This window comes from Procambarus clarkii, chromosome 22 (genome assembly GCF_040958095.1).
Source record: "Procambarus clarkii isolate CNS0578487 chromosome 22, FALCON_Pclarkii_2.0, whole genome shotgun sequence".
Taxonomy (NCBI): Eukaryota; Metazoa; Arthropoda; class Malacostraca; order Decapoda; family Cambaridae; genus Procambarus; species Procambarus clarkii.
In genome coordinates this window covers 7,435,997-7,463,586 of record NC_091171.1, presented here as the reverse complement: position 1 = coordinate 7,463,586, position 27,590 = coordinate 7,435,997, and the positions used below count along the sequence as shown (strand labels likewise).

Here is a 27,590-nt window from a genome sequence, read left to right as displayed (position 1 = left end):
TTTCCATGGCAGTTCCATGGGTTTAAAGCTATATATATATATATATATATATATATATATATATATATATATATATATATATATATATATATATATATATATATATATAAAAGTTTGATATATATATATATATATATATATATATATATATATATATATATATATATATATATATATATATTATGGCTTTAAACCCATGGAACTGCCTACCCGCCGAAGCCGTAAATGCCAAAATTCTGCTGAATTTTTAAAATCTAGCTTGAAAAAATCATCAGGATAAATGGGGGAACTTTGACAAATCGCCAGCTTCTTGTCCTCATCGAGGTCCCAAGAGCGTTAGTGGCTCTAAGGTAAATTCAGGTAAATGCCAAAATTTAATAATATTTTTTTTTTAAATTTGAGTTAATAGTAACATAAAGTTGATCAAACCTTATCTCCCTAACTTATCCATATACTAATCTTACATAACAGCGTCAGTAATTCATGATTTTAATATACTATAATAATAATTCGAATAAATTTGGTAGGAAATATTTGAAAATAACGGAAATCATTGTGCATTTTTAGGCAAGTCGGGCCTTGGATACTAAGTAGGCCAAGTAGTGTGGTTGACTGTTACGACATACATAAACATACATAGATATACATATACCTAGAGTATATAGAGTAGAAATAATGATTATATTATTGAGGAAAGGTGTACATGTATAAGCTCCGGGACCGTCGCCAGGGGCGGAAGGGCGGGAAGCCTCGCCGCCTTGCAGAGTTCAGTTCCCTTTCAAATCTAAACTCTATTTTGTTTTAGAAAGTTTTTAACGACTTTTACCACTTGCCAGTATGACAAGACGCTAATATTTTGGCGAAAACACCATGAAATTAGCTTAGTGGAGTTGAAGAGAGGGTAGAGTAGAGAGAGAGAGAGGAGAGGAGGGTATAAGGTTGCGCAGGCGGGCGGCGCACGTCAGGTGACCAGTGTGTGTTTACCAGCAGCCGCCGCCAGTCTCCTCACCACTCTATTGCGGGAACACCGTGACCTGCTCCTGTAACACCAGTCCTCTCTCTCTCCACACGCTACACTCACCACTACGTCATGGTGAGTGCCTCCTGCTGGGGCTCGGAGGGTAACATATGTGTCGGCTTCTGCCAGGGCTCTCAAGAGACACTTTTGGGGGAAAACAACGGTTAGTGGAGCCGTTGATGAGGGCGACACCCATGCTGTAGGCGGCGGCTGGTTACGTCATGTCACCCACCCGCTGGATGACCGCACCCGCCGCTCTGTACCGCACTCTACAAGCACACACAAGTATGTGTGCGGGTGAGCAGTGCCTCCCTGCGGCCACTTGTGGCTCTCAAGTGCCGTGCTCCACACATGGCCCCGGGCCCTGGTTTTGAAAAACGGATTAAATTAATTTAAGTGGTTGTGGAGCGGTCATCCGCGGTAGTCCTAGCCTGACTAGTGACGTCACGGGCAGCCGCAGCGTGAGGTCACGGACAGCTGCACCATGACGTCATGGTGAGCCGCAGCGTGACGTCACGGGCAGCCGCAACGTGACGTCACGGGCAGCCGCAACGTGACGTCACGAACATCTGCACAATGACGTCACGGTGAGCCGCAGCGTGAGGTCACGGGCAGCTGCATCATGACGTCACGGGCAGCTGCATCATGACGTCACGGTGAGCCGCAGCGTGACGTCAGGGCCAGAGCTCGCCCACATGGCGGGTACTGCGTCGTTCCCGTAATTTTGATGTAAATAAAACTTGGCATTTCTTGGTTTTGGAGGATCGTAAAGGTTAAAGTGTTGCAAGAAATGATCATTCAGTCTGTAAGTGCCGGAATTCTTGACAATTTGACTTCTTGACAATTCTGTACAATTAGGAAAAGCAGCCGCCCAAACCGTTATCCTTGGGATAAACCTCGACTGACCCAAACGTACGCTGCAAGCTGTAGCATAGTGTAATGCCACATTTGTTATCACATTGCTGTGTATACCTAAGCTTGTTAATACATAAATTGAATCGCAATAAAACCACATTGACGTGATCTATCGGTAAAGTCGCTCTGTTGCCTCAAAATGATTTTCAACAAATTATTAATGATAGAGTATTTGAAATTCCCGTGTGTTATCCATATTTTCCTATTTCAAAGAAATGATAGATATATCACTAAGGTATTTGGACAAAAACAGCCACTCCTTATCCTGTTATAGTTAATAGTCCTGTCAGGGGGCAGGAAGCCAGTGTGTATGTGCTTTGTATCGAGGGTGTTCTCTGCCATCCCTTCAAGTACGATCTAGTGATCCCTGCTAAGGATGCAACCCCATGAGTTACCAAACTGCTGGGTACCTATTTACTGTTAGGTGAACAAACCCATCAAGTGAAAGGAAATGTGCCCACCATTTGTCCTGTCTGGAAACTTAATTCATTGTTGATTGTTAATTTTGTTGTTAAACCTAATGTTAAATATCCATCGAGGTTTGATAAAGACCTTTTTCTGACCTATGTAAATCTTTCTCTGCTACCTTGTACTCGCCCAGTTGTGCTTGCAGGGGTTGAGGTTTAGCTCTTTGGTCTGACCTTTCGACTGTCAATCAACTGGTGAACAGATTTCTGAGCCTACTGGGCTCTATCATATCTATGTTTAAACTGTGCATGGAGACAGCCTCCACTACACTGCCTAATGCATTCCATCTGTTAACTACTGACACTGAAAAGTTTTCTAATGTCCGTGGTTCATTTGGGTACTAGGTTTCCATCCATGTCCCCTTGTTTGCATACCATCCATGCTAAACAGTTTACCTTTATCTACCCTGTGAGTTCCTCAGTTTTATAGGTAGTGATCATGTCTCCTAACTCTTCTGTCTTCCTGTATCATCAGGTTTAGTTCCAGTAATCTTTCCTCATAGTTCATTCTTCTCAGCTCGAGGACTGGCCTGGTGGCATACCTTTTAAACTTTTTCTAACTTAGTATTGTGTTTGACTAGATGTGGACTCCACGCTGGAGTTGCATATTCCAGTATTGGTCTGACATATGAGGTATACAAGGTTCTCAATGATTCCTTACACAAGTTTCTGAAGGCAGTTCTTATGTTCACCAGCCTGGCATAAGCCGCTGATGTTATCCTTTTGATGTGGGCTTCAGGGGACAGGTCTGGGGTGATATAAACTCCCAGATCTCTTCCTGACTCCTGAAGGATATCCTCTTCCAGCTGGTACCTTATGTTTGGCCTCTTGTTCCCTACGCATATCTTTATCACTTTGGTCATCCTGTAGCCTCTTGCTGTCCTCCTCTGTCTTAATCTTTCTCATAATTTTAACATAATCGGCAAACATTGAGAGGAATGATGAGTATACCTTCTCGAAGATCATTCACGTATATAAGAAACAAAATGGTCTGAATACAGAACCACTATTCTTTTCATTGAACCTTAATGTTCATGGGGAACATTATGGGGAGATGGGGAAACGACGACGTTTTGGTCCGTCCTCGACCATTATTAAAGTCATGTGATAGAGGAGAGGTAATTGAGTTATTGATGAAGATTAAGTGGGCCTGCGGGCCGCTCCAAGCAACAGCCTAGTGGACCAAACTCTCACAAGTCAAGCCTGGCCTCGGGGCCGGGCTTGGGGAGTAGAAGAACTCCCAGAACCCCATCAACCAGGTATCAACCAAGGCTGGCGCACGCAGCATGAGCTAACAGCGTTGCTGTTCAGCTTGTGACCACAGCATTGCCTAAAAATGTCAAAATAAATATGTAACTCCGTTTACAGTATATAGTAATAACAATGTTACAGATGACGCCTGACTGAGAAAATTAACTGGGATTGTGATAATAGCAGGATTGTTGTGATAATTAGTGCTGTGTGGAAGTAGTAATGCTGTGGGGGAGAGGGAGATAGCGTTGTTTACTGACTGTGTGGCCACCTATATTATTGTCTGCATTGACCATACCAGCTCAATGGTTCTCTATGGTGTACACAAATGTAGATACTTGTATATAATGTGTGTATTAGTGTAATAACAACAAAAGAATTATGTTGGGAGGAGCCATTTGGGTGACAGAGGGGGCGTCGTCTGCATGACTGGTCTAGCTGTGTAGAGGGTGGCCACTATGCACTCTACAAGCTTAGGTGTACAGTTACGGTGCCTGCAACATGTAGATACTTATATATGTGTGTGAATACTGTAGTGTAATAACACCCCAAACAGTATTGTTGGGGGAGAAATTTAGTGCACCTGACTTTGAATGAGTGAGGGAGGCAGCCACCAGCTGACTGTGAGTGTAGCGATGTGTCTTAGTGCATGAACTAACTATATCAGCTTAGTTGTACAGTTGTGGTGAACAAAACATGTAGATACTTGTATATAATGTGTGTGTATAGTGTAATAACTGCAAAATTGTTTGTTGTTTTATGAACCTAATTATTGAACCACTAATATGAACACCATACTTTTAAGTATAGCGATGATTCACACATTTTATTATATAAATCTATCACACTACACACTATTGAATAATATTACTGCAAAAAAACTAAAAAAAAAATCACATTGAAATAATTAGGTAATATCTTTGTGGCAACTGCCACCTATCAGCTCGGGTGACGCTGACTGCTCTGTCAACACCCACATTTTGCCAGACTTCCTCGGCCTATTGCGCCCAAAATATGTCGCCTACGATTTTTTTTCCCTCATGCTCAGGGAACACAAATTAACATTTTTAGAAGACGAAAAAAAAATTTTAAATTTTTTTCTTGCGCACAAGGGTGTAAGTCTCCTCAAGACCCACCCCTTAGCAGCTTAAGGGTTAAGTTGTTCATATACTGTATATGAACAACTTAACTCAATTTCTTGTACATCACTCAATTAACTTATATATCACTCAATTTAACGGCCTCTTTTATACCGATCTGCCGGTAATAACTACCGGTTTGGGAACTCAGTACCTGGAGCCTCGTATGCCAGTTTGGCGGTCGATATTACAGATGGTCGGTATTGGGTTTGTTTTGGCATCGGCGGCCCCTCGCATGGCGACCAGGCCACTGACCTCGATCATCCAGAGTCGTATATTAAATCTTGACTTTCTTTTAAAATGATTGTTTAATGAAGAAAATTCTAAATTATTATTAATAAAATATTTTGAAACAATTGTTATTAAGCAAAATTCTTTTTATTAAATACCTTTTATAGTATAGGCAATAGGTATTTTTTTTCCACGGACCTGTGCTGGGCCATGTGTCTGCATTGTTTACTGTGAACTCGTGCGACTGAGACAATTTCTCGGAATATTAGCCAGAGAAAATCAGATTCAGACAAAAGTAGATAAAATGATGATTTCAACGGTTCGTGAAAGCACCCGCTGGGAATTCAACAAGTTGTGCAGCCTCCGTTGGCAACGAATGCTCTGCAAGCTATGCTGCACCCGCCGATGCTGAATTCCCATTGACAAGTCGTGGCGCATCCGCCGGCAACGAATGCCCTACAAGCAGGCGATAAGTTGCAATAACGTGACTAAAGTATGTTGACCAGACCACACACTAGAAGGTGAAGGCTCCCTTCACCTTCTAGTGTGTGGTCTGGTCAAAATGCCCTACAAGCCATGTTGCACCCGCCGATGCTGAATTCCCGTTAACAAGTCGTACAGCCTCCACTAACAATATAAAAATATGATTGAAAGGTATATAAATTAGTGTAAAAAGTTTTGATAGAGTACAGTGTTAATGATTATTTATGCCTTGACAAAAAAATATTGTACAATGTAAATATACAGTAGAAATAATTTTCAATTGTGAATTAGAATGTGAATTAGTAGTAAGGCTAGCTGTTGTGTGAAGTGAATGCCTGGAAATAAGTGTACATACTGTATGTACCCTGTATATAGTACTGACCAATATAGAACAAGCGATGCAGAGGATGACGTAATCTTCACAGCTTCGAAAACTTCAGCTTTCATTAAAATTAAGTCAATTTACCAATTTTATTACCGTATAGTATTACAACATAATGGGTTTTTTCCAACAAAAGCTACATATTAGTCTCTGCAAATGTATATTCTATCATTAGCAGAGAAAAGGTGAACTCAAAATATTTTATCTTGGCTAGTTCTCGGTTAGTGACAAGGCTCGATCGCCATTGTATGGCATGGCCGATACAGCCTGTGTCGTAACATTAAAAATACATTACCTGCACTGTTCATGGTAAAACAAAATATCTCTAAACTTTTATTGAGAAAATATTAACAATCACTGATTGATACATGAAATATTTTGCAATACAAAGGAATGAACCAATTTTTTCCCACCCATCTGGACTTAGTCAGAGCGTGTTCACACATCATCCATGCAGCAGCCAACGGCTGGCTTAATCGTTAGCGTGGCACTAAATTGGAATGCAATTTAGTGCCACGCAATTTAGTTCCCATGCGTAGGTTCGAACCCTCGCCACGGCCCTTGTGGATTTGTTCATTTGTTAATAAGAAATGACTTATGATTGCATATAAAAATCATAGTTTTTACTAATTCCCATGCTATATTGCATGGGTTATGTACAGTATCTCTTATATATTCATTTGTACCTGGTTCCTCCATGATACATATCCAACCAAACACCCACAATGCTGACAGGCTTATGCCATCCATAATAGCTTGCTGACCAACCAGCAATCAGTTTCATTGTAATTGCCTAAGTGTAGTCGCCTGACAGTTGGGTGGACAGCGCTTCGGATTCGTAGTCCTGAGGTTCCGGGTTCGATCCCCGGTGGAGGCGGAGACAAATGGGCAAAATGTTTCTTTCACCCTGTTTGTTACCTAGCAGTAAATAGGTACAGTACCTGGGAGTTAGACAGCTGCTATGGGCTGCTTCCTGGGGGTGGAGGCCTGGTCGAGGACCGGACCGTGGGGACACTAAGCCCTAAAATCATCTTGAGATAACCTCAAGTAGTTACAGGATCACACACAGAGGTCACACTAACGTGATGCATCAAATGAACAAATCCACAAGGGCCGTGACGAGGATCCTCGTCACGACCCTTGTGGAATTGTTCATTTAGTTACAGGATGAGAGCTACACTTGTGGTGTCCTGTCTTCCCAGTATAAATTGTCAACCACACTTCCATGGAAATAGGCAGTATTTGCCGGCATAAGTCGCACCCTTATTTTACAAGGACATTTTGTGGAAAAAATACTATTTTAGTATGTTACATCATACATTTATTGAAAGATATTTGCAAATGTTTTCTTGTACCCAAATTCTTACCTCCTCTGAGATCAGCTGTATCAGTTCATATTTTTGGGCAAGAGAATTGCTATACAGGATGTGAAACTTGTATTTCTGGATGTGTTGCTAGATCAGTCCACCAGGGCGGCGCTCCCGGTGGTGGCGCACCATAGCTGTGCTCTGGTTTTGTTATTCACACATTGCAAATGGCTGACAGGTGGATGAAAGTTGAACATGCCTTTCAAATTTCTAGCAGCTTTTTCATTTAGATAATGAATAAATGTTTCTTAAATATAACATGGTCATTAATTAAATAATGTATGACCAAGCGAGATGCGAGCTTCCCTCGTAACTGCCGTATGGTAAGCAATTTTTCACAAGTTTGTGATGACTCCGTTTTCAATATTTTATTAGTAACACAATTTACTGTGGCTTATTTTCAATATTTTATTATTAACGTTTTTTTTTCCTAGCAAACTTGTCCAGTATGCTCGTCTGGCTCCCTAGCCTACAGTGTTCTGTCTCCCATCCGTAATATGGGATGGGAGAATTAATTAATTCCCCTGTGTTAGATGCCGGGGAATTTTTTATACATTTAAAATGAAAATAGCGTGTCTTACATGCCAGCAAATATGGTCCATTCCATTCACCTAGTCTCTAGGAGACACTAACCATGGATTCCATGCGGGAGAGGCAGAAGCGCTATCCACTCGGCATCGAGCGACTCTACTACGAATCCGTTTTCTTGCACGAAATCTCCTTTGGGGAGGAGTTAGTCTTCAACCTTGTCTACTAGTAGGGCGAGAAGGGAAAGTAGATGTAGAGGCAACACTGTTGTCAGTGTCATGAGAGAATACATGCCGGCGTTTGGCATGGCTACCTGCTGAGACAACTGATCTGTGCCGAGTAACACAGCGATGATGGCCACTAGCACCTGGCTATCTATGTTACCCGTATCAGAAGCAGCGTCACTGAACCCAGAAAAGGATTCAACAGTACAGTATCACTTTCGTCAAAAATGGGAGTTGGAGGTGGTGGGATAATATTGGAAAGGGTGACGACCTATGATGCACCACTATGTGCGCCGCGCCCCTTGAATGATATGCGCTCATTGTATCGTCTTCATCTGTGTCTGTATCACTTCCATCGGACTCTTGTGTTAGGTCTCTATCGGCCCTTGGGTCATCAATCGTCATCACATTTCTCTTCATCTTCAAACAATAGTGTTTATCTGCCCTGGAGAAAGCGGTCTTTCAACAGGGCGTCCTACACGCCATTGGGAGCTGGAGGCGCGTGCGTCAGCCATGGTTGCTCGATAAAAACCGAGGCTACCCTTGGGTCTGGGGGGTATTCTGGGATTTTTTCAACATGGCCGCCGCTCACTAATGGCCTTCTTATCTTGAGGTTATCTTAAGATGTTTTCGGGGCTTTTTTTTTTTTGTGTCCCCCGCAGTCCGGTCCTCGACCAGGCCTCCACCCCCAGGAAGCAGCCCGTGATAGCTGACTAACACCCAGGTACCTATTTTACTGCTAGGTAACAGAGGCATAGGGTAAAAAAAACTGCCCATTGTTTCTTGCCGGCGCCTGGGATCGAACCCAGGACCACAGGCTCACAAGTCCAGCGTGCTGTCCGCTCGGCCGACCGGCTCCCCATAGGTGTACATCTTGGTACATCTGAGCCTTAGGTGTACATCTCGTACACAACCTACTGCACATTTTGAATGGGTATGAAATATTCAGTGTTTTCTCAGTTGGTGCAGTTCCCCGCTGACAGAGTTTTCTCGGTTGGCGCAGCACAGCAGGTAAATTTCATTTAGCAAGTGGGTTCTATACACTTTGTCCAAGTCTTCAAGGGCATGACAATCATCTGAAGTTTCTTGTCTTCCCTAGTATCTTATCAAACATGTTTGTATAATTGTGTTCATTCTAGTAGGTCATTTATGTAGACAATGAACATTACCAGTGGAAGAACCGAACTACTGTCTCCACTCGATCATCCGGACTATATGGGAAGGACCCCCAGCCGGATTATCACATTTTTCGGATAATGGTACTTTTTCACCTACGAGTCCAAAAGTGACCATTTCCAACTATTTTTATACTACAAACAACATAATTTGAATTGCCTTGCCACATACAATTATTAAATATTCAACTAGAAACCTCAACTTACCTTGTTGGTGTTCGTCTTCTTGATTGATGCCACACATCTTGAAGTTAAAAATTCGTAACAATTTACGTAACCTATACTAACACAACACTAAAATTAACACTTAAAATTACTGTACAGTTCATTAAGCTAAGTTAGTTTTGACTGCCAGCTGCTGAAGCCTCACTGGTTGAGGGCATTTGGGTTGCCTGTGAGGCCTCACTTGTTGAAGGTGCTTGCTTGCACCTCACTTGTTGAAGCGCTTGCATGCCCTCACTTGTTGAAGGCGCTTGGCTTGCCTGTGACGCCTCACTTGTTAAAGGCGCTTGCTTGCGCCTCACTTGTTGAAAGCGCTTGGCTTGCCTGTGGCGCCTCACTTGTTGAAAGCGCTTGGCTTGCCTATAATGCCTCACTTGTTGAAGGAGCTTGGCTTGCCTGTGGCGCCTCACTTGTTGAAGGCGCTTGGCTGCCTGTGACGCCTCACTGTTTGAACAACACGTAACTTGTCTTTAATTGCTAGGACAATCTTCTTCCTCTTAACACTTCCAGAACGATTGATGCTGCTACCAGACATATTCTTGGCCAAAAATGTTCAAAATTACTATGAAAATTAAGAAAGTTATTTAAAAAAATATTTCACTAATGGCGCAACACTGTGAGGCCGCACTGGTTGAGGCGTATAACTGTGACTTGTCTTTAATTGTTAGGACAACTTTCTTCCTCTTAACACCTCCAGAACGATTGATGCTGCTACCAGACATAGTCTTGGCCAAAAATGTTCAAAGTTACTATGAAAATAAAAAAGTTATTTAAAAAAAATATTTCACTAATGGCGCAGCACTGTGTATAACACGAGGGACGGACGCACATGGGTTGACCAGTGTTGGACAGGTCCACTTGGGGCAGCCATAGCGTTACGTAGGCCGCCAGGAGGAAAAAAATTCACAATATTTTTGAAGGAAACTTCAGCCTGTGCACAATGCTTTTAGGAAACTTATTTATTTGTTATTACATAATTTCTAGTAGTTATTTTATTTGTTTTTGGCTATGATTAATTGTTCTAAAATTAAAATTAATGGTAATTCCTGTACCCAGGTAGTCCCTCCTGACGCACCCCTCCCACCCTCCCAACACCACCCACCCCCCCCCACCCCCACCTACACCATGCGCCTCGAGTCTCGGGCAGACGGGATTAATACCGTATGGCCTGCCTCATTGTTTTCATATACGGACAAAGGCACGATTATCTGGGGGACTGACCGGATAGTGTAATTTCTGCAGAAAACCTGCTTTAATCCGGTCCCTGTGGCTATTTTGGCCGGATATTGTGATAACTTTATCCGTTCACGATTTTGGCCGTATAAGGGCGTTTTTCGGATGTTCAAATCCCGGATAATCGCGGGGTTACAGTATGTGTGACATTTCTCCAGTCCAATACATTAACTTTGATTACCACCCTAATATGTCAAATTTTTCAGCCTCAGCCTTTCAGAATGAGTTGAGGGCTTCCCAAGTTCAGATAAATGGTCAACCCCAACCATCTCTTTCTTGTAAATTCTCTGTGGCTCTTATAGAAACTAAGGAGATTCGGTACACAGGCTTTACAAATCGAAAACCATATTGTCTGTTATGTCATTTTTCTCCAGGTGTGTTCTTGGCATTTAATTATTTTCCAATATTTTGACTACTAGTCAATGATAAGTCTATAATTAAGAGGCCTGTGGGCCTACAATAAATGCACCCACATGCAAAGCATCAGATGATGTGAAATTAAGACATTAGACCTATTTTGGACAGTACATTGGACAGTCTTGTGTTACGGTTCCTTATATTGTTAAGGTTATTCCCGCGGGTCTTCGCTCCCCTGTACCTGGGAGCCCCCCAGTCTGCCAAGGGCTGAGACACTACCAATGTCCCAGCCTTGCACCCCTTGTGAGTAGTGAAATCCAGCCTTACCTCTGTCACTCCCGGCTGAATTTGCCCGCCGTAACACAGGGAAAACATACAGGTGAATTCTTGCCACTTCACTCTTTGCAAGGTCGCCAGCTGGGTACCTGTATTCACGTCTCGGCAACACTTCTCAGTGGTCTTGTTAATTATCACAAGCCAAGGATTGATGCCAAATATAATGCAGTGCAATATTAATTAATTTATTCAACTTGCCCTAGAGATGGAAGGATCGCTCAAACACAATGGTAAAAGTAATAAGTTTACTGGATAAAACTACAATAAATCTGCAAGGTAAATAATATATGTAGAACTGTCAGATGGCGGCAACACTCCTCACTCCACCTCTGGCAACAGTCAGCTGGACGATTTAAATGCTTCACTCCTGGCCTCTGGAAACCAGCCACTTCCTCTAGTTACCACAAAATATCAATATACACACACACATGAATTAGCTCATGTATATATGTATAACCTGGCACATAGTCTAATTCTACCACATTGGTAGTAATAGTAAAGACAATGATCACAACATGAATAATACTCTAGCTCACCTGAACCAAGGGGTAATGGGAGGGAATTTATCTACCTTAATTCTCTTTGCTACAAAGTAGACATATCTTCTGGCGATGGATGTTGTCCTCGGTCCTGGTGGTCGGTTCTCTGTTGATCAAGGTCCTCGGATGATTTGTGAAGCGTGTCATCTCTGTGCTCATTTCCTGAAGGCAGGTCCTCTTCCTCCTCCTCAATACTGAAGACATTTCATTCCCTGCGCACGTCGTCTCGCTCTTCCCACACCGAAACTATAGACAAACTTAGTCAGGTTCAGTGTCCTCCGTCTTCCAGTGGACTTGACCCGGTCACAGCAGCTCGCTTGATGTGTCTGAACGCAGCCCGCTGGGCGTCCACACGACCCCAGCCCAACATTCACCTCCACCACAGACTATCAGCAAAAGAGCTCTTGGCGCTCTAACACCAACTTAGCCTTGCTTCCATGTACTCTCCAAGAGTCGACTAATCTTCCGCAACGTCTGTAGTGTCAGGTCGGCTGCTTGGGTCCACTGGCTGGGGCTTCCTAGCCTCCAAACTCAAGAGCTCACTTGAGCGTGTCTGCACTCAATGGGCCGTGACTCGCTGAGCACCATAGGGCCACCTGGAGTCCTCCGTCTTGTGACGTCACACCACCCAAGGGGCACAGCGCCATTGGTTAACCCGGTCACGTGACCTTACCAGGCCAATCACCAGACGGCTGGCGTCGTACTCTTTTGGCGGGAACATCTTCGCCTTGGCGCTATCATGTAACCCTAAAGGGCGTAAACCACTTGTAGAACCAAAATTAAATCATCAAATTCACTTCCTACACGATAACTCTCAATACCTTTTATATATATCAAAATCGGAGCATCAGATTGTGCAAGTTGAAGAGAGATGACTATGCCGGCATAGGAAAGATGTAGGGTGGGACACCGTCACGCCTGTCAATACTATTTTTTTAATGTGACAATGATCCTTCATTAGTAATTTTTCAAGTCGTTCGGTCATTTTTTTTCTGGCAGCATAGTAAATTAAAGGTCTTGATATAGAAGGTTAATTTTAGTAGTTTAGATGTGGTTGATCCCCTGCCATATCCTTAAACTTTAACTTTCCTTTATATTGACTGAGTCTGGCTACAACATGGCCGTATAGCAAGACTACATGATGCATACTTGAGACAAGTTTTCATGTGTTCGCTGTAGCTGTATTTTATAAAGTGTTCATACCCATTGGGATGGGTGGTAACGCATAATTTTTTTTCCACTGCTGAGGTTACACAGCCTAGGTCCTGCCATATCTTAATGTGATTGCTAATATTTTCATTGGGTTGAAGAGGCATGGTTTTGCTGCAAGGTGCGTAAGAGTTTTGTATCAACTGTAGATGCAGTCTATTTTGACTGGTAACAAATCTGAATTATGAATCCTTGCCTAACCCCATTGGCATAAATTCAACATCATAAATATTTAGGTTAGGTAGGCTATGGATTCATAATTTAGGCAGTTCAGAGGTTAACCTCAAAATAATTGTTAAAAGGACAGTATGATTATACAGCATGTGAGACAAGGAAATAAATCGGCTACTTCATTCAGCCCAGGAGATAAGATATGCTATGATGTATTGTGTGTACGTGCCAAACCACCACTACTCCTACAACATGAACACTGCAGAGTAAGGTCACCCATCTTTGAAAATGTGTTTACAAGAAATACTCTATCTTTCCTGGGTATTCCATAAAATATCCAGTATGCTAAAAACCTGTCAGTGTTTGCATGTATCCTGTAAGTACATTTGCTAATATGGTAGACAACCACAATAAATGTTTTGAGGAGGCATTTGACCAATATGTTCAACATCCAGTAGAATGTCTTGAGATTTTGAAGAAATAAATGTTGTATTCCTTTGTCAGGTGAAGGATCCTCAAAATTTAGACTGACTGGGCAATGCTTAGGAAGGGAAATACTATACAGTACTAGGTGTAACATTGTCTACAGAGATTAGCATGGAAAATGCAATATTAAGTCTCCAGAAGGAGAAAAAATACTCTCCAAATCATTTGGGAAACTCCAAATTTAAATACCATATTAGAATCAGATCTTGACATTCTCTTGGTGTCATAATGCATGGCACTCAATTATGGAAGGGGGGGGGGGTCTTGTCTACCACCCTGTGATCATAAGTCAGCCATAGGCCTAAAAGGTTGTCTTTGAAGTACCCACCATATTGTTTTATTGGTACAAAACATGTTCCCCTCCCCCCACATTCACACAAACCCCTCCAAGTGAATAACCTCTTCCTCCCCAACCTGAATATTCAACCTCTTCCCCCCCCCCCAACTTGAATACCCCCCCCCCCCCAACTTGAATACCCCCCCCCCCCAACTTGAATACCCCCCCCCCCCAACTTGAATACCCCCCCCCCCAACTTGAATACCCCCCCCCTAACTTGAATACCCCCCCCCTAACTTGAATACCCCCCCCCCCACATGAACGCACCTTCCATGTGAATGCACCCCCACATGCACAGCCTAAACCTGCCCCCCCCTCCCCCACATGCACAGCCTAAATCTCTCCCCCACATGCACATCCTAATCCTCCCCTCCCTCCCCATATGCACAGTCGTAACCTCCCCCCCCCTCCCCATATGCACAGTCGTAACCTCCCCCCCCCTCCCCATATGCACAGCCTTAACCCCCTCCCCATATGCACAGCCTTAACCCCTCCCCTCCCCATATGCACAGCCTTAACCCCTCCCCTCCCCATATGCACAGCCTTAACCCCCCCTCCCCAAATGCACAGCCTTAACCCCTCCCCTCCCCACATGCACAGCCTTAACCTCCCCCCTCCTCACATGCACAGCCTTAACCTCCCCCTCCCCACATGCACAGCCTTAACCTCCCCCCCCCTTCCCCACATGCACAGCCTTAACCCCCCCTCCCCACATGCACAGCTTTAACCTCCCCTCCCCACATGCACAGCTTTAACCTCCCCCCTCCCCACATGCACAGCCTTAACCCCCTCCCCTCCCCACATGCACAGTCTTAACCTCCCCCCTCCCCACATGCACAGTCTTAACCTCCCCCCCCCCTCCCCACATGCACAGTCTTAACCCCCTCCCCTCCCCACATGCACAGTCTTAACCTCCCCCCCTCCCCACATGCACAGCCTTAACCTCCCCCCCTCCCCATATGCACAGTTGTAACCTCCCCCCCCCCCTCCCCACATGCACAGTCTTAACCTCCCCCCCTCCCCACATGCACAGCCTTAACCCCCCCCCCTCCCCATATGCACAGCCTTAACCTCCCCCCTCCCCACATGCACAGCCTTAACCTCCCCCCTCCCCACATGCACAGCCTTAACCTCCCCCCTCCCCACATGCACAGCCTTAACCTCCCCCTCCCCACATGCACAGTCTTAACCTCCCCCCTCCCCACATGCACAGCCTTAACCTCCCCCCTCCCCACATGCACAGCCTTAACCTCCCCCTCCCCACATGCACAGTCTTAACCTCCCCCCCCCCTCTGCACATGCACAGCCTTAACCCCTCCCCTCCCCACATGCACAGCCTTAACCCCTCCCCTCCCCACATGCACAGCCTTAACCCCCCCCCTCCCCACATGCACAGCCTTAACCTCCCCCCCCCCTCCCCATATGCACAGCCTTAACCTCCCCCCCTCCCCATATGCACAGTTGTAACCTCCCCCCCCCTCCCCACATGCACAGTCTTAACCTCCCCCCCTCCCCACATGCACAGCCTTAACCTCCCCCCCTCCCCACATGCACAGTCTTAACCTCCCCCTCCCCACATGCACAGTCTTAACCTCCACCCCCCTCCCCACATGCACAGTCTTAACCTCCACCCCCCTCCCCACATGCACAGTCTTAACCTCCACTCCCCTCCCCACATGCAGAGTCTTAACCTCCACCCCCCTCCCCACATGCACAGTCTTAACCTCCCCCCCCTCCCCATATGCACAGCCTTAACCTTCCCCCCCCCCCTTCCCCACATGCACAGCCTTAACCTCCCCCCTCCCCATATGCACATTCTTAACCTCCCCCTCCCCACATGCACATTCGTAACCTCCCCCCCTCCCCATATGCACAGTCGTAACCTCCCCCTCCCCACATGCATACCCTAAACTCGGTTGTAAAGTTGTTGGGAAAATCTCATTTCTAATATTGGTTGTTGGCTAGTGAAATTCCTGAAGGTTAGATGTTGAAGCCTAAGCCTATTGCATTCACAACTTTAACCCTTACACTGTTGCCATTGCTTGGAGATAATTCAAGGTGCCCCCCTTTATTGGAAAGCCCCACCCTCTCCGGGGGGAACATAATTTGACACTAGTCCTCTCAATTGTTTGCCATATTTGGAAAAGTACCATTCCTCTTGGTTTCTTTCCAAGGCCTTTGTAAAAAGATGCAGATTGTGTGTGGTGCTTTGGCATTCAGTGACTTAATGCATAGTGTGGTCATGCTTGGAACCATTGAACTGCCAACAGAAATCTGCAATATTCATGTATACATTTGCATCCAACATGTTACAATTATAAAATTTAGGCTTATTGGTATGAATACAAATTCATACCTGTGACTATCTCCAATGTACACATATTTATACACATACATTTGTATATACAATACTTAAATTTCAAAGTTATATTTACTAAGAACCACTGATGCAAAATACAAAGTGAGCATGTAAAAAATTAAATAGAAATTAAAATAAATGGACCAAGTTATTCCTATGGCACCTTGCCTCAATCCACACAACTTTGAGCCACAATGTGTAGACTTTTTTCTTACATGGATTATATTACTCCCCTTTAATCACTGGTAGGTAACTAACACCACCATTGCTGCTGGCTCACCATCAAACTGTTTGGAAGAAATATTGTGAATTCCTAAAGTTCCTCACAAATATTGCATAGTGCTTATGATTACATCAGACATTTCTTCTCAAATGTTAGTCAGGGCAGGACCAGTAATGTGGTTCATGATGGTCCTTGGTTTATATATAGGCATGATGCTGTGGATAATGTGGCAGGTTTGGTCAGACAACCGGACAAGTCACTTCATGGAAATAGCCTTGCCCGCAACAATTCATATAAGGACTTGGTGTACAAAACAGGATGCCAGTTATTGGGCTGTGTATGTGGGAGTGATGGTGTAGTCGTGGCTCTCGATTACCAGGTGCTGTACTTGCCTAGTTCTATTGCTGGGTTGAGTCATAGCTCTTGACCCATAATTGACTGGTGTTCAGAGGTACTCTCGGGCACAGATTTAATTTGCTAAAAACAGTTCAGATTCCAAGATAAGGTGTACACTTTAGTGAGGTGCTTATTAGCATCCCACCAGTTAAATTATAAAATAGCTGAGTTGCTTTGTACAAGATGTGCTAATTGTTAAGTTCTTAGGGAGTTACATTTAAATATTAAATGACAAAGCATTGGCATTGGGCCAATATGAGCATTTACACATACAGCATTTAGACATTGAAAAAATAACAGGAACCAGCTGAAGGTATCCCCCCTTGAATGAATAAAAAGCTAGGCCAGTTATAATCCATATTCTCAGGCAAGTGATTTTAGTTCGTACATAATCGTGCGTATTTTTACTGCCTTACCGTAGATGAATTGGGAAAGGACTGGGAACAGTAATTATTGCTGAATAAATTAATTTGTATTAAAAATGCTTTCACAGTACAGTATTGATTTTATTGACTGTACTTATACAGTAGTGTGATTATCAATACACAATACTGTATATGGTATTTTAATTAATATTGTTAGTTACCACATTTGTATTGTCAGTTTGATTAGTGTATGACAAACATGCTAGTTTCAGTGACACATTATAGGTAAGTGTCTAGATAAAATTGCTATAATCAGTCTATTGTTGGACTCCTGTAACCAAAAATTATCTAAATTAAAATGTGCCCCTTAAATTAAAACAGCCCATGCCATCTTTGATGTTAATATCAAAACTTAATGGTCAGTGGTTTACAAAGAATGTAAAGTACCGTGCGACGTTAACCGAACAGATCACGTTGAACCAGAAAGAAATGGGCAATTGACAACTGAACCAGAATGATGTGTCTGCTCCACTAAGGTGTTTGTTTTTAACTAGCCCTACTCTGCCACAAAAATATTCATATAAAATATACAGTGTGTGTGTGTGTGTGTGTGTGTATTCACCTAGTTGTGCTTGTGTTGGGTTGAGCTCTGCTCTTTTGCCCCACCTCTTGACTGTCAATCAGCTGTTACTAACTACTGTTTCCCCCCCCCCCCCCCCCACACACACCCTAGGAAGCAGCCTGTGACAGCTGACTAACTCCTAGGTACCTATTTACTGCTAGGCAACTGGAGCATCAGGGTGAAAGAAACTCTGCCCATCGTTTCTCGCCTGTGCCGGGAATCTAACCTGGGCCACAGGATCACGTGTCCAACGTGCTATCCACACAGTCACTGGCACCCCCCACCGGGGGGCGAGTGTTTTTTTTTTTTTTTTTTTTTTTTTTATATATATACCTGTATATATACTTTCTCCTACCTTTAGTACCTATGTATCATATCCATATTAATAAAGTAAATTTTTTAAAAGTATTTCTTGAATATTCGATATTTGTCATACAGTACTGTCTCCACTCGATTATCCAGACTATATGGTAAGGACCCCCTAGCCGGATATTCACGTGTTCCGGATAATGGTACTGTTTCACCTACGTGTCCAAAAGTGACCATTTCCAACTATTTTTATACTACAAACAACATAATTTGAATTGCCTTGCCACATATAATTATTAAATATTCAATTAGAAATCTCAACTTACCTTATTGGTGTTTGTCTTTTTGATTTGATGCCACACATTTTGAAGTTAAGAATTCTTAACAATTTACATAACCTATACTAACACAACACTAAAATTAACACCTTAAAATTACTATACAGTTACGTTAAGCAAAGTTAGTTTTGACTGCCAGCTGCTGAAGCCTCACTGGTTGTAGGCATTTTGGTTGCCTGCGAGGCCTCACTCGTTGAAGACGCTTGCTTGTGCCTCGCTTGTTGAAGGCGCTTGCTTGCTTGTGCCTCGCTTGTTGAAGGCGCTTGCTTGCTTGTGCCTCGCTTGTTGAAGGCGCTTGCTTGCTTGTGCCTCGCTTGTTGAAGGCGCTTGCTTGCTCGTGCCTCGCTTGTTGAAGGCGCTTGCTTGCTCGTGCCTCGCTTGTTGAAGGCGCTTGCTTGCTCGTGCCTCGCTTGTTGAAGGCGCTTGCTTGCTCGTGCCTCGCTTGTTGAAGGCGCTTGCTTGCTCGTGCCTCGCTTGTTGAAGGCGCTTGCTTGCTCGTGCCTCGCTTGTTGAAGGCGCTTGCTTGCTCGTGCCTCGCTTGTTGAAGGCGCTTGCTTGCTCGTGCCTCGCTTGTTGAAGGCGCTTGCTTGCTCGTGCCTCGCTTGTTGAAGGCGCTTGCTTGCTCGTGCCTCGCTTGTTGAAGGCGCTTGCTTGCTCGTGCCTCGCTTGTTGAAGGCGCTCGCTTGCTCGTGCCTCGCTTGTTGAAGGCGCTCGCTTGCTCGTGCCTCGCTTGTTGAAGGCGCTCGCTTGCTCGTGCCTCGCTTGTTGAAGGCGCTCGCTTGCTCGTGCCTGTGACTCCTCACTGGTTGAGGTGTATAACACGTAACTTGTCTTTAATTGTTAGAACAACCTTCTTCCTCTTAACACCTCCAGAACGATTGATGCTGCTACCAGACAGTCTTGGCCAAAAATGTTCAAAGTTACTATGAAAGTAAAAGTTATTTAAAAAAAATATTTTACTAATGGCGCAGCATTGTGGTATAACACGAGGGACGGGAGCACATGAGTTGACCAGTGTTGGACGGGTCCACTTGGGGCAGCTATAGCTCGTTACGTAGGCCGCCAGGAGGAAAAAACTCAATATTTTTTAAGGAAACTTCAGCCTGTGCACATTGTTTTTAGGAAACTTATATATTTGTTATTACATAATTACTAGCATTTCAATTGTTTTTGGCTATAATGATTTGTTCTAAAGTTAATGGTAATTCCTGTACCCAGGTGGTCCCTCCTGATGCTCCCTTCCTACCTTCTTGACACCGCCCACCCACCCCACCCCACCCCCTCCTCCATCATACGCCTCGAGCCAGCCAGCCACAGCCATACGGGATTAATACGGTACGGCCCGCCCCATGGCTTTCATATCCGGACAATTCAATGATTATCCGGCCGACTGTCCGGATAGTGTAATATCGGCAGCAAGTTAACCGGCTCCGATTTTTTATCCGGGCTCCCTTGACCATTTTGGCTGGATATTGAGGTAACTCTCTGGTCACGATTTTGGCCATATAAGGGCGTTTTCCGGATGTTCGAATCCCGGATAATCGTGTGGTTACAGTACTTCAAGATTTTTGTGGTTGACTGTCCTATTTTAGCAAGATGCATGATGGTTTCATTTTACATTAGATCTCCTATTCTATATTTTATTAGTGTTTCTGGTTAAGCATTATTTATAATTTTAAATTGGGTTCGAGTACTGTACCAGCAAATCGGGCTCAAACTTCTTTTGGTGTACCTAAATCTGGGCTTTGATTTTGCAGAATGTGACTGTATTGTACTGTACTGCCATTTTCTTTGTGGCAACTTGTGATTTGTATGTGTAATTCTTCATGTGAATATATAAAAATTGCGTAATTTTTTGTTTTCCCACAGCGTGAATGCATCTCAGTCCACGTGGGCCAGGCTGGTGTCCAGATCGGCAATTCTTGTTGGGAGCTTTACTGTTTGGAACATGGCATCCATCCTGATGGTCAAATGCCCTCTGACAAAACTGTTGGAAACAATAATGATTCCTTCAACACATTTTTCACAGAGACTGGTAGTGGAAAACATGTTCCCAGGGCTGTGTTTGTGGATCTTGAGCCGTCTGTCATTGGTAAGCATATTTTATATACACTTTATTGTAGTATAATATATATGAAGTGAAATAGTATCTTTATGAATTGAAATTTTACACAGTACCAGTACTTAGTTTCTTTTTGCATAGGGAATTTGTAAATCTAATAGTTGTTGGTTCCTGTCAATTAGCAATATTTTTCTGCTGGTCTATCTTCAAGAACTGGACAGATTAACCCTTACACTGCTACAGCCTTGGCTGTAAATTGTTATGCATTTATGCATATGCATAAATAAGCTGGGGCTGGGTGAAAATATATTTGGATTATGTGAAAATTAATATTTAATGTTAAACAGATCTCCAACTTATTGGCTTCAGCATCGTGAAAGTTTCATCTCAATATTTTCAGAAATGGATTTTATAATTTTCTTTTAAAGAATGTTTTGTTGATTAGAACAGCTCATATTAACTGGAACTGAGGGATAATGCAGTAATAAGCAGATGCAAGCACCTGTCCAATGCACAAAGAATAGTAGTACAGTAGTTAGAAGTGCCCACAAAGTGGATATGCAGCTGGTGCTTTTATAGCATTGCTGAGTAATACATAATAACACAAATAATAATGTGTTATTATGCAATATTTTGATATACAAATACATTGTTCAATAGTAATACCTGTTACTTTCACCAATTTCCACACATTTTTTATTTTTAGGAGAGATTTTTTCTTCTTTGTTTATTAGCCGAGTTTGTTGTAACGTCTGCATCCGGGAGAATGCATACTTTTCCATAACTATATGAAGAAAGGATTAAATTGGTCAACAAATAAATCAGTCATAACTGGCAGAACTTGGGTTTTTTAAATTTTTTTGGCTATTTTTTTCAGATTTCAAACTCTATTTTCCTTGTTACTTTAGATTGATGATTGGGGACCAAGTTAGGGCTTTTTGACTTTTATAAATTATACCCTAAATATATCCCCTAAATCATTATACTGTAATTATCCCTATATTTTTTTTCTTGACTTCATTTCAACACACATTGACCTACAACTTTCACATATTCGAGTATGAATGCCAAACAATGTTTATTAAAACATATAAGTAAATTAATGAATTAAAATTACCTTATACATTGTCGATAACTTCAACTATCTATAAAACTAAAGTTTTAACATTGTCAGCTTCAAAACATTCAGTTTCTGACTGATTCTCACATTTTTACTTATAGTGTGCACCGCTGTCTGTTCTACAATCCTATTAGAATGTTTTTTTTTCATAAACTAAACGTTTTGAGTTATAAATTTTGTCTGAATTTGGTGCATATTTCAAATGCCATCTTGACGATTTTTTTTTTTTTTCCAGTAAACTACACTGAAAATCTATATTCTAAATCTCTTAAAATGATCGTATAATATTGAGAGCATAACAACACTTAATGAATAATTGGTGATATTTAATATTTTTGCAGCTGATCAGAAAATCTGAGATATTGAATATTAAACTTTATAATTATTTGTAATTTTCTTGTTTTTCAAGTTGCGTTGATGATCATTTAAACATAGTTAAAGTGATTAGACATAGTAGATTATGCACAAAAAATTTTAAAGCGTTAGAACAAGTTTGAAAAATTTAACTTATGGTACCATCGGGCCCCTGGCATATATGTATGCCATGCGCAGTTTAAGGGTTAATGAGAAACAATTGAAATTACTTTTTCATTGTGTGTGTGTTTATGAAGTAAAGAATTTTGTCCAGTACCTTCGTTTGTATTTTGTAAGAATTGTTGCATGGATTGAACTTGCACCTTTCTGTTATTAGAATGCTCTTGCAAGATTTGTTTATTGGAGAAAGATAAAAGCTAATTTAAATTTCCACGAAACTTAAATAAAGTTTCTGTACATAATTTTTAGCTGCTATTGCCTGAGCACTTGAATTGCAGTACTAATTTAGATAACTGTAATCTATATTTAACAATGTTTTTTATATTAGATAAGATTTTTGTACTATTTTTAATGTGATGCTATTTAAGGATATAAGATATTGCTTAAAAATGAAGACTAAATAGCTTGACCTTCATTTCGAGGATGAAATTAATGCAGTTCATACAGTTTTATGACAATATGTTCCTTCAGTTAATGTACAGTGACACCTAGGCTTACGAATGCCCCTATTTATGAACTTTTCGGGCTACGAGCCCTATTTTGTAAAAAGTGAATTGAGCTACAAGCTTTACCTCAGGTAACGTAGTTTGTTTGCATGGGGTGACCTAGCGCATGGTTCCTGGTGGTACGGTCGCTCTCACACTTCAGTTTACCAGTCCCTACCACTTAGTGACGATTGCACATGAATGCTTTGTAAAGAATATACTGTAATTGTTTTTCGGCTTTTTGGGGTTTTGAATATAAAGGTAAATATATATCACGCCATGGGTCCCAAGAAAGTCAGTGGTAAGGTTCAACCTAAGAAAAGACACGTGAGGATGACCATAGCGCAAAAACAAGAGATCATTCATAAACATGAAAATGGTACACAGGTTGTATAACTAGCTAGGCAGTACAACAAATCTTTCAACGATATGCACTGTAATTGCTACGAAAAAGGACGTTATGAGTGCTAAAGTGACAAAAGGTGTATCAACAATCACAAAACAAAGAACACAAGCCACTTGGTGTTGAGAAGTTATTAATTTGGATACACAACAGAAGTTGGCGGGTGATAGTGTTTCAGAGGCCATCGTTTGTGAAAAAGCAAAACTTTTGCATGAAGACCTTTTAAAGAAAACCCCTGGAACAAGTGATGTAGATGCGAAAGAGTTTAAGGTGAGCTGGATGATGATTTGAGCTGGAGGGGATGATTTGAGAAATTTAGAAATAAAAGTGGCATTCAGTGTTGTGTTGCAAGTTGGTGGAGGAACACGGTGAAGAACTAACCACCGAAGACGTCCTAGCCCTTCACAAGGAGCAGCAACAAGAGGCAGCTGAGGAAATGTTTTCATTTGAGGAAGAGGTAGTACAGAATGTCCCTGCCTCAATAATTAAGTGGTGTAGACTATGGGAAGAAATGCAAACTTCTGTTGAAACTACTCACCCAGAGCAAGCTGTAGTAGGCCGTTGTCTTAACCTTTTTAATGACACTGTGATGCCTCGCTACAGACAAGTGTTATAATGTAGGGGAAAAGGTCTCTATGGAAAGGTTTTTAGTGAGATAAACAAGCAGGGAGCCACAAGCAGGTCCTAGTGGTTATTCAGGCAAAATGTGCCAGAGAAAGAAATCATCACTGCTATTCCAGAGAAGTCATCAATGCCTGATGTTATAATGGAAGGGGGACTCTAAATACATACCTTACCTCCTTCCCTCCCTTCCCCCTCCCCCCCACTCGCCGCCTCGCCATTTCCAATACGCCAACGAGGCATCAATAAAGGTAAGCTATAATTTGTACATACATACTATAGTACTAAATATTTGTGTGAATTAGGTATGAAATCTATTTTTAAGTTAATATGTTTGGGAGTGTGGAATGGATTAATTAAACTAACATTATTTCTTATGGGAAAATTCGTTTAGCGTTGCGAATTTTTGGCTTACGAACTGTCTTCGGGAATAGATTAAATTTGTAAATGGAGACACCACTGTACTTTTGAAGCTACGGTTGGAAGCATATTTTAAGATGTTAAGACATGTCCCTTCTTTTTTTTAATGGCACCTGCTTGGAAAGTAAAGTTGGGAACATTAGTGGTATTCTCATTCTTCAGTATGCAAACCAGTGTTAAAGTGCAGTTATGATGCTTCATTTAATTGCAAGGAGTTTGTAGTTTCATCCTCTGGAATGGTGGTTAGAATATTGATAATGTGCATGTGTAATATTCATTGCAAAGTATATCCCATGCCATGCTTTTTCTTCCTCTGACCTTAGTTCATGTAATGATGATGTGTTTAGCCAGAGATCTTTTATCTTCCTCTCAAAGTTTGCTATGGCGCAATGGTAAGATATTTCATCCTGCACTTCGAGTGATTTGTGCCCGGGTTCATATCCTGACTGGGGAGGATTGACTAGGTGCCAATTCTTTACTGTATGCCTCTGTTCACCCAGCAGTTAATGGGTACCTGGTTGTTAAACAATTTGGCAGGTTGTATTCCTGATAAATTAAGATTAAAAGACCTGCCCAAATTATTATGCATGCTAGTGGCTTTATAAGAATGTAAGAACAGCACGCTGGACTTGTGATCCTGTGGTCCTGGGTTCGATCCCGGGCGCCGGCGAGAAACAATGGGCAGAGTTTTTCACCGTATGCCCCTGTTACCTAGCAGTAAAATAGGTACCTGGGTGTTAGCTGTCACAGGCTGCTTCATGGGGGTGGAGGCCTGGTCGAGGACCGGGCCACGGGGACACTAAAGCCCCGAAATCATCTCAACATAACCTCAAGAATCTCAAGATAACCTTATATTAATAAATAAAAAAAATAAAGGTGGCCAAATAATGGCCTCTATAGGACTTCTATAAAAATATAATTGAACCAATTCTGTTCCCTCATTATTCCTTTCTGGGACCTTTCCTATACATACAATCAACATTTTAGTAGTCTTATCAATTCCTAATCTAATAGTTAAAGCTATTAAATTGGTTGTTTTATATCAAAACTACAAAAAAAATATTTCCATTGGTAAACTGTTCCCTGCTTCTTTCACTAGGCTTTTTGCATTCCAGTGACTTGTACCTTCCTTCATTTAAGTAATGTAGTTTCACAATTTTTGGCATGCCTAGGATGCTGTTATGGTCCCATTCAGGGTATATTGTATACTTGCTGGGTTGTTCACTACTTTAGTCTTGTCAAGTTTTCATTTTATATACATGCAAATGCTGTAACTAATATTTTGAATATGTACTGTTTTTAATACAATTTTAGAAATATAGTTTTGATTAGATAATAAAGTCCCTGATCATAACACTTGGTTGCTCTGCAAGATAAGAGCCCATTGTAAAACAGGATTGATGAGTGTTTGGGCACCATTGCTGTGGGAATCTTTTTCAAATGTCCCTGCAGAGTCAGCACAGTATCAGAGGCTGGAGAAAAGCTAATTTATATTTAAAATAACCATTAGATATATATCCATAGTCTTAAATACTGAGTCTTCAATAGGCAACAGAAGTACAGTGCCACCAAATGAGGGCTTATAACTACAGGTATGTTCCTTGCGCAACTGGCAAAGAATGGTTCCCCCAGGTGGCAGGACTATTATACAGGGTTCCTAAATACCTGGTCATTCTTCCTGGCGTAAAAGCAGTTTCTGGGCACAGGAAATAATAGATAGGCACTGGAAGTAACCAAACAGCTTGGCCCACCCAGACAAGTGGTTTTTAAGAGCTGGGTTCATGGTAGATGCCTGGCCCTTTTAGTTTTTTAATTTAACCCTTGGGCTGCACACCTATTATTTCCTGACAACCCTGTGTTGCATGGGAAATATTAATTAAAACAAATACTTTTAATGTAAAATGCATTACTTGATTATGGGCGAGGGGGGGGGGGGGGATTGTATGAGACATGCTTTCATCATGAAGCAAGGCGGTCTGACAATTGACGGGGCATTGACAGAGCAGTTGCCGTGCTGTGGTCTGCCCCAGGGCGGGGGCTGCTTTGAAGATATTTTTACTTATTTATCTTGACGTTTCCATTTTTTTTTTTTCCAGGTTTCTGCCGTAATATTATTTGATAGTACAGTATGTAATTCGATAAATTTATGTAATGTGCAGAACATTGGTGTATTAAAAAATATGGTGCGTATGTTAGTGACATTATTATTACATTCTTGGAACAATGGGTATTTTTGCTATTATTACACTGCATATGTTATATGTATAACTACTGTATCTAGATTTTCATGAACCATTACAATCCACTAAGCATTTCTGGCGAGTGTAGTAATCTTGTATCTGGTTATCAGAGTTCAGCCTAGTCCCATATCTTTTGCACAGAGTTCTAATGATACAAATTTAATGTTTTAGTATGGTATTTTAAATATTTAAAGTTCAAGTGCAATGTTAATGGAAGTTTTTAAAACCAGTTTGACATAAGAGGAAAAAATGTGTAAAGCTCAATGAGAAGGTGGGGAAGGGGGGCATGGAACACACACACCTACGAGCCACATTCTGGCCAGTGATAAGAGAACAAAGATGAATTGATAAGATAAGATAGAATGGTGCATACCATTGCCTTTGATAAAAACCAGGCAACAAAGATGAGACTACCGAGATACGCATAGTTGGCCATGAACAAGCCTGCTCCTTACCACGGAGGTGGTGTCGGGATATCTTGACTGGAAGATAAGAGGAACTGACAGCTCTTGCAGAGATGTTTTAAAGCTAGCAGACCTCACATGACAATAGATGCATTGCCTTGTTTTATTAATTTGGTGTATGGTAGGTTTAATGAACTGTCCTGTTCGTTATTTACAATACTAGTAGTTTGCTATAATCAAAGGTGTTAAATTTTCTGATACCAGTATCACTATTGTAATATAGAGGCCATCCTCTGCTGAAACTGAATGGCAAGGGCCAACTCATTTGAACCAAATAAAAAAATTACTTAATTCTAAGTGGGGTGAAACTATACCTTGGTTATTAAACTACTTTGTCAAATAAGCAGACTGAATTCTTAGTGTACCAAGTATGTCATTGTTTCATTAAGCTGTCTTGGTAGATGTTAAGGGGTATAGAATGTTTATGGGGAAAAGAACCACCAGTATACTGGGTAACAATCATTAGTAACATAGGTACAGTATTTACATAGTACATGAAAGTTGATAATCAGTGGCACTTCAGGCTTCAGCTAGATGCTGCCAAGTTTAACAGGTCAAC

At 41.9% G+C, this 27,590-nt stretch overlaps 1 protein-coding gene across 1 annotated transcript in view; it reads left to right on the top strand.

Moving 5' to 3' along the window:
• Window positions 1-822: 822 nt before the first annotated feature.
• LOC123757249 (tubulin alpha-2 chain) overlaps window positions 823-27,590 on the top strand; it is a 55,118-nt gene continuing 28,350 nt past the window's right edge. Inside the window, exons 1-2 of the mRNA XM_045740772.2 lie at window positions 823-1,093; window positions 20,552-20,774. Of these exons, the coding sequence (XP_045596728.1) occupies window positions 1,091-1,093; window positions 20,552-20,774 (226 nt within the window). The 5' untranslated portion in view covers window positions 823-1,090. The remainder of the gene's footprint in view (window positions 1,094-20,551; window positions 20,775-27,590) is intronic.